This window comes from Indicator indicator, chromosome 19 (genome assembly GCF_027791375.1).
Source record: "Indicator indicator isolate 239-I01 chromosome 19, UM_Iind_1.1, whole genome shotgun sequence".
Classification (NCBI taxonomy): Eukaryota; Metazoa; Chordata; class Aves; order Piciformes; family Indicatoridae; genus Indicator; species Indicator indicator.
Window position 1 is genome coordinate 8,832,290 of NC_072028.1, and position 8,615 is coordinate 8,840,904.

Here is an 8,615-nt window from a genome sequence, read left to right on the forward strand (position 1 = left end):
TGGATTTAAATAACCCACAATGCCAGCAACAATTTGTTCTAGCAAGAGTTGCACTGTGCTGGAAGGGTTTATGTTTCAGTGGCCTGGCAGGGATGGGAGATGGTCGGAAAGGAGCAGGGAAAGGAGGTGTAGGAGAGGAATGGGAGCTGCAGTGATTTGTGCTCCAGCCTCCTGCCTAACACCATGACCTTGCCTGTGTCTTCCATCAAGGATCTCAAAGTATATCATGGTGGCTGAATCCCTATCCCTGGAGGTGTTTAAAAGATGTAGTGCTGAGGGATATGATTTACTGGTGGACTTAGTAGTGTTAAATAATGGTTGTGCTCAATCTAGAGTCTTTTCCAAACAAAATGATTCTCTGATTCTAAATTCTGGATTCCTTTCCCGTCTGTGCAGATCAGAGAGCATCTTCCATTAGGTCTTGGGCTTGTTAAAAGGAAAAATGTCTTTTCCAACTATGATTCTTCTATGGTTCTATGAATCTATGACCCAAAGACTCTATGACTGATTCCATGACTCTGTGACTATGATTCCATGATTCTATGACTCTATAATTCTATGACTCTATGACTTTATGATTCTATGACTCTAATTCCATGATTCCAGGAGTCTATGACTCTACGATTCCATGATTCTATGATTTCAAACTTCCATGAATATAGTGAATCCCTGAGGAAGAGGAGGGCATGGCCAAGGGGGAAGGATTTATCCCACGGTCCCCACATCCACCTCACCCAGTGCCATGGTGCATTCACACACATAGCCCTGCCCCAAACCACTGCATCCTGCTCACATTCCAGATCTCTTCACACAGAATGACGGTTCCCCAGCTTCCCCAATTTCTCCTGCTAGCCTGAAGCATCCTTCTCCTTCTGGCTCACCCAGCAGCTCTCCTCCCGCGTGCCGGCTCGCGGGCAGGGCGGGCTGTGCGCACACGTCTGCGTGCCCGTGTGGAGTGCCCACGCCGCTTCAGCTTGCCTGACAGCCTGCTTCCCTGTGATCCACAGCACTGCCATCTGTGAAGCTGCTCCCTGAAAAGGGCATTTCTCATCTCCCAGACAGCTGGGCTGCTTCAGAAAGGTGTCTGCCAACCAATGGGAAAGATGGTCTTAGCTGAGGAGGGTGATTTTTGCCCTACCTGGTGTATTCCTGTACAGGACTGAGGTCACCCTCATGGGTTAGCTTGTTTTAAAAATAAGTTGCCCTGAACCAGCTCCAGACATCCAATGATGAGCCAGTGGGTTGGCTCTGCATTGGAGTGTCAGCTCCAGCTTGAGAGCAAGCTAACTTCTGCTGGTGCCCATGGGAATGGGATGGAGATGCAGGCCTTGCAGAAATCCAGTCCTAAAGGTTTAGGTTGGACAAAAGGGTTATCAAACTGCACCAGGCTGCCCAGAAAGGTAGTGGAGTCTCCACCCCTGAGGTGGTCAGAAAACATGTAGACATGGCACTTGGAGACATGCCATGGTTGTGTTGGGCTGCTCCTCACAGGGCTTGTTCTCCAGACCCTTCACCAGCTTCCTTGCCCTTCTCTGGGCACACTGCACTGCCTCAAGGTCCTTCTTAAAGTGAGAGCCCCAAATCTGAACCCAGAACTCGCGATGCGGCTTCACCAGTGTTCAGTAGAGGGCAACAATCCCTTCTCTGGTCCTGCTTGGGAAGCCCCCTTCACTGTGGCTGCACATCAGTAATTGGAAGTTGCTCTTATAAAGGTCATTTCTTGAGGCCACCATTCAATAACATTGATGCAGCTCAGTGCTGCTTGATGCTGTCTATCAGGGTACTTAGGGGTTTCAGGGTCACCAAGCCACTGCTACGGTCACAGAATTGCTTTAAAATGACATTTCAAGCCACCTGCTCTTTCAGAGTGGGTGTATGTGGGGGGGGGGGGGGGGTGCAGTGATCCCTGCACATCCAGCACAAACTCACAGCAACTGTCACCACTCGGGCAGAAGACAGAAACCAGCGCGCCAGGACTCGTGTCGGTCTCTGTTGGATTAAGGGACTTACATGAACGTCACCGTCCTTGCTGGCCTTAAAGACCCACAAGACACAAAGCTCAACCCTGTGCCTGAATGGTTCACAGGTTCCTAGAGCCTTTGAGATGATCTAAAATGGGAAAGGTAAAAAAGGAACTGTTGAGACACTGGAAAAGGAAAGAGGTTGTTTCAGATGCCAGCAACTCTTTTATCCATCAGCACAAAACACATCACATTTTTAGGGTTGGGGTGGGGGAAAGAATACATCTCCTCTTTCTGCAGGTGCTGAACATCTGCAGCTTCTAAAAGGGGAAAGAAGTGTTTTAGGCACAGAGGTCCTCAGCATGCCTGCAAGAAGGGCCAGTGTTCAGGCACGCATGGAGCCTGATTCATCTGCCTGTCCTCATTTAGCAGGAGCAATCACGGACATTTAGATGAAGACTTCTAGGGACACTTTGTGGTCTTGCTAAAGACACCCTGGAGATGTGAGTAGGCTCAGAACTTGGCCCTTTAAAATCCCCCTGTCTCATCTTGTCCAGAAAGCCTGGTGGTAGGGCAGCATTCCCCCCCCTCCCAAAAAAAAAAGCCACCCCAGCCACCCCTGACATTTTCTTCCATTGTCACATGCTGTTGGATAAGATCTCGATGGGCTCGGCTGTTTGCTGATAGTTCTGCTTCTTACTGCAATCAAAGCAAGGAGAAACAGTTGCACTGAAAGGAATTTGTAAGACATCTGCTGGGTTATGGATCTCCAAGAGATCCCCTTGTCCCCTCCAGGTACCTGCCAGGGAGGGATTCCAGCAGCTGCAGCATCTTCCTTCCTCGTTCCCTGCACAAGGGGCGGATTTTCCATCCAGATATTCTGAGCAGGTTTTGCTGTCGCTGGGGAAAGTGAGGAGGAGGCAGCCAATCTGCAGCCAGCACCAGGCTCTGCTGGAGCATTCTGTGCTGCCAGAGACAGGGATGAGGGAGGGGACCTGGGCAGGGGGCTCAGCCCAGGATGAGGGAGCAAGGTGGGGAGGATGAAGCGTGGCAACTTGCCCCAGAAATGCCTGATGATGTTCCTTTTTCCAGAGGCTGTGAGGTTATTCTTGAAGACACTGACCTCAGGGTGGAGTGCTTTCACCAGCAAAGTTTGGCACCTTTAATTCAAAAGGATGTAAAATGAGATAAAAACAAGAGCTGGTTCTTCCTTCTGTCCCAAACAGGCATCTGCTGTTTGCGTAGTGAAGCTTCACCTGCACCTCAGACCTAATGCTTCTATCTGCCTTTGGAGTCTACTGGGAAAGAGGCCTGGGGACTCTTTTGTGGTTATCCTCCTTGGGTCTAAACCCTGTGGCTTATCCCTGTGGTTCTCTTGGTCCTCCCACTTCAGGTTTTTCCATTATTTTCATTTCTTAATCCCTTCCCCAGGTCTCCTAACATGTCTGGGTTTTCCTTGTTTCTCTCATCTCAACCAAACAGGTTCAAACCCCAATCCCACATGGACACATCCATACAATTTTAAGCTATAATTACACAGGAATAAGGAGGAGGATCAGTGCCACTTGTCACCACACCTCTGGAGATGAGCCTGGTCTGAGCATCGCTGCGGAGGCTGCAGTGTGCATGGGAAGAGGTGTCGCAAGCACAAAGCAAATGGGTTGGCAGGGGGGGCCTAAAACAAATAATAATGAGAAACTGTTCTCCTCTAATCTCTTTCATGTGCAGACATTGCAGGCATTCTTGTAACAACACCAGGTAAACAATCTTCAGAGAGAGATGTGATGTTTAGCTTGACAGGGTCCTTTTAAAACCCTTTTAATCTCAGGGACCCTTTGATGTAACTGAAGTGAGGACCTTGCTGGCTTTGCTCCTGTCATCCAGGATTCATTTCAAGGTTGTTGAGCCCAATTCCTGTCTTCCTGCTTTGAAAAAATTAGGGTCAAACACCAGCTTTTGACCAGAAAAGAAGCAAAATCCTTCAAAGCATACCTATAGCTCCAAACAATATCCTGGCCTGGATCAGGAAGAGTGTGGCCAGCAGGACCAGGGAAGTGATTGTCCCCCTGCAGCGAGCACTGGTGAAGCCACACCTTGAGTACTCTGTTCAGTTTTGGGCCCCTTGCTCCAAGGACACTGAGGGGCTGGAGTGTGTCCAGAGAAGGGTCTGGAGGGGTCTGGAGAACAGGTATGGTGAGGAGCAGCTGAGGGAACTGGGGTTGTTCAGCCTGGAGAAAAGGAGGCTGAGGAGAAACCTTTGGCTCTCTACAATTCCCTGAAAGAAAGTTGGAGCCAGCTGGGGGTTGTCTCTTCTCCCTAGTGTCAAGTGACAGGACAAGAGGAAATGGCCTCCAGCTGCACTACAGAAGGTTTAGTTTGAACTCAAGGAAGAATTTCTTTACTGAAAGAGTAGTCAGGCTGCCCAGGGAGGTGATGGAGTCACCATCCTTGGAGGTGTTCAATGGCTGTGGTGGTGCTGAGTTGATGGTTGGATTTGATGATCTTAGAGGTCCAACCAAAACAATCCTATGTTCTGTGAAACCTACAGCATGCTCCACAGGCACCTGTGACAGGAGGACTGAAGTAGAGGTGACAAAATAGTTGAGTTATGAGACACCATCTTGGGATAAATCCTTGCATTTGCTTCAACTGCTTTTCTGCAGAAGCAGGTTCTTCCTGGTTGCACACTGGTATCAAGTGTCTGTTCCCCTTACACAGAAACATTCAGCATCTCCTGGGCTCCCTTCCTCAAGTCACAGGAGATGCTGCAATACACTGAAGAAAGCAAACCCAATTCCTTATGTTTCTTTTGCTAAATGCTCCTTAACCATTTTGCAGCAGCCCGTCCCTGGCAATTATTTGACAATTCAGCACAGGCATCACAGAGCTGTTAAGTTTTCAGCACTTTCCGAGGTGCTGAAGCTAGAAAACAATGCACATTTATTTCTTTGACTCTCTTTTTTTTATTCTTTGCTGATCCAAGCCCTTAGCAATTACACTTAATAGATCCCAGAGGGATTCCTAGGTAACCTGCACTATGGTTTCCATGGCAGAGAAGCAGAGCTTGCACCCCATGATAACGGATAATAATGGATTGTTAATGCCTAAATTAATTATGCTGCAATTGTATTTGTAAACCAGCTGTCCCTTCTATTCCCAGTAAGACTCAGGAGTTGCTACACAACAGTCAAAAAGGATAAAAACAAACAAGACAGAGGGGCAGAGAGGGTGGAGGTTGGCTACAGTCACCATCAGAGGTGCTGGCTTCATTCATTACTTCTACAGTAAATTGCCAGCCCTTCATTCTTTACCTCTAGCGTGGTTCCTCCTGGGCTACAACAAGGGTTTATTCATATTTTGGTGTTTTCATGGGTTTGGGGCTATGCTCCAGCTATCTAAACTTTCCCTGAATCACAGTATTGTCAGGGTTGGAAGGGACCTCGAGGATCATCTAGTTCCAACCCCCCTGCCATGGGCAGGAATAGCTGCTGGTTCTCAAACAGTGGCTGCAGCTGCAGGAAGAGGCAGTTCACTGACCTATGGCCAGGCTGGGCTCAGCAAAACATCTCTTCCAAAGACAAACCCAGCAATGATTCATCTTCTGCCTGGGCACCGAGCAGGAACCAGTTCTTAGAAACAGATGACACACGTCCCAGGATATCCTTGCCATCAAAGGGGAGAGGGCAAGCATTTCCTCTGAGCAGAGGTTAAGGCACAAAGACCTTACAAGTTAGAAATAAGCCAGACATAAGCATTTAGAAGTGCAGCAGGATTCATAATTAGAGCTGAAACAGAAGCTTCAGAGGAGCAAAGCTGCTTACCCACCAGCTGCCACCAGCAGGAATGCAGCCCCTGCCAAGACACGTTGGTGTCTCACCGGGGGGAGCAGCCTATACCTGCACTTGCTGTGTGGAGAGCCCTTGTTGGGGTTAGCACAGAGAAGAGGGTGTTAAAAAGTGAGAGCTGTAACAAGGCAGCAGAATTTGTGGGTTGTCAGACAGCTGGATTTGAGCACTTGGGTTTACAGAGACCCCTCCCCTCCTTGGTCATCTGATTTCTGGCATGGTTTTGCTGGCAACCGTGGAAGATCCCATCTCTACACTGGCAGAGCAAGCATTTTGTCCTGCCTCTGCACTGCACAGGGGATGCAAGATGCAAATAGATGCAGACTGAGCCAGGGAGCTGAGCAAAACATTCCTGCACAGGAATCCAGTTGCTGCTGATGCAGCTGGGTAGGTGCATGTTGGTTAGTTTGGTGGCTCCCCTCATTTTTCTGAGTGAGACTACGACTGTGATGTACTAAGGGTAAAAACGAAGGGTGTGCTCCCTCCTCAGACACCACCAAAGGGTTGTGATCTCAGTCAGTCGAACAGATCCATCCCAAAGTGTCTGTGTTTGTAAGGGTAAAGCTCAAACACCAGGGAATTAAGAGGCAGCTGGTCCTCCCCTGTACCTTCTGTCAGGAGAAAACAGCCTCCAGATTATCCTGGGCTCACCTCAGCTGCTCTACAACTTCACCTCCTTGATGGTACTGGAACGCTCTAGCAGTCTGAGAGGAGCAGGGGCAGCAATGGTGGCTCTGACTTTAGCAGGGGAAATCAAACAGCGAGTGGACCAAGGCAAGTGTGAGAGCCCTTAAATCCTCTCCTGGCTACGAGGTGGAGGCAACCAAATGCATTTTGTGCCTGCCAACAGAAACAATGACAGCGATAATCGCTGGCAATCTGTTATTCTATTAACACCAGCTCAGAAACGGTCAAACCCAATAATCTTTTGAAATGAAGCTTAAACCCCCCGACTGCAAAGACGGCGCCGCAGCGCAGTGCTTGGCAGCGGCGAGGCTGGGGTGGAGGAGTGGCAACAGGGGGGCGGTTTCAGCCTTTGAAAGATTTTGCGTGGTGCAGGAGGAGAGATTTGCTGGGAAGCAGTCAGGCGTGGATACCTGGCTGCCAGGAGAGGCTCTCTGCAATCCCCCCCTTTGCTTGGCTTCCTTTGACCCTGTTGCTAAGCTACAAATATGCCTTTCCAGCAAGCTCCAGCATCCTCGCTCCCACCCACTCCCAAATGCGAACTGAATCAGCCTGTTCCAAAGAGATCTGTGGCCAGCCAGCAGCTTTTTGTTTTTTTATTTCCCCCCCCCTTTTTTTTTTTTTTTCTTTTCTCCCCAGCATCTCTGTGCAGTGGTACAAGGACTGCCTCAGAAAGGTGCCCACCCCTGCCCCATGCCAACCCAAGGGGCACAGCAGCTCTGTTAGGAAGGCAGGAGCACGGAGAAAAGGGTTTGTGCCATTCTAGGCGATTGAAGCTGGCACAGCTCTGTTGCAGCAAGAATAGACGAGGATACCAGCTACTCCAAGAAATAGCTACCACCTACCTGCACACAGGCTTGCTCACCCTGATGCCAGCCACGTTAACACTTCAGGACAGCAAATGTTTGGTGGCAGGGATGAGGTGGCAGGGTGGGTATTTTTCTGACCGATGTTCTGCAGAAGGATGCGTTGGAGGGTTGTTTGCAGTCCTGACGCTGAGTGGTCTCTCTCTACCTGGCATTCCTGGGATGCTAATAGGGTCCAACAGCCACACCAGGTCCAGCACGAGTTGTCTGGGCTGCCTTTGTGCTCAGTGGATGCTTCTGGGGTGGGCTTCAACTCAGGCTGCAGTGGGTGTGTGGCACAGGCTGGCTGTGATGGGGACACTGGTTAGTGTCACAAGGACAGAGGTAACAGATGTGGGTTTAGTCTCTGCTTGTGCTGTTTGCTCACCTCTGAGGGGGAGATCTTCATTCCCACCGGCCTCACTCCCAGGTGTCTTTGGGATCATTGGCTGGGGGGTGTAAATCTGCTCTCTGGTGTCTGCTCATCTTGCAGACCTGCCTGCCCTGCAGTGTCCTGGACCTAGCAGAGTGCCTGACCCCATCACAAGACAAACTTGGGGACTACCTTTCAACACACCTTCTAACTCCTCTCCTTCTCTTTCTCTTGCAGGGCTCAGCTCCCATCTTGGTAGTCATGGTGATCTTACTAAATATCGGAGTCGCCATTTTGTTTATTAACTTTTTCATCTAATTCAAGACTGTCTTGTTTGCAAAAATAACAGTTACATGTATGAATGGGGGAAGAAAAAAAAACCCACCAAAAATAAACAAACGACAAAGAAACCAAACAACAAACAAACAAACAAAAGGGAAAAAAAAATCATAACTTGAACTGTCCTACGACAATTTCCAAGTCTTTTCACAGAAGAACAACAAATGATCGAGTCTCACTCACAGTTTGCCTTTTTTCCTGGGTAATGTTTTTTGGATTTTAGCCAAAATTCTTTGCTTGTATAACACTATGCTGTGTGGCATGGCAAAAATGCTATCAACACTCTGCCCCCCCGACACTGGAAAGGATGAGAAGGAATCCCAACAAAATAAAACCTCGTTTCCCTTCCCCCACCCCCAGAAAAAAAAAAATGTAACAAATAGGAATGAACCCAAAAATGGAGACCAGGTGAGGGGACCACGGGGAGAGTTTGTCTGATGTATGTACAGGTCCTGGGATGCTCCAGGCTGAGTTTCCCAGGAAAAACCACAACAGCTTTAATGATAAATGGGAGAGGAAAAACAAACCCAGGCTTTTCTTCCCTCTCCTTTTGCAGACAGAGGAATGT

At 48.9% G+C, this 8,615-nt stretch overlaps 1 protein-coding gene across 1 annotated transcript in view; it reads left to right on the forward strand.

Moving 5' to 3' along the window:
- JPH3 (junctophilin 3) overlaps window positions 1-8,026 on the forward strand; it is a 59,883-nt gene extending 51,857 nt beyond the window's left edge. The window contains exon 5 of the mRNA XM_054389773.1: window positions 7,946-8,026. Coding sequence (XP_054245748.1) covers window positions 7,946-8,026 — 81 coding nt within the window. The remainder of the gene's footprint in view (window positions 1-7,945) is intronic.
- The last annotated feature ends 589 nt before the right edge of the window (window positions 8,027-8,615 follow it).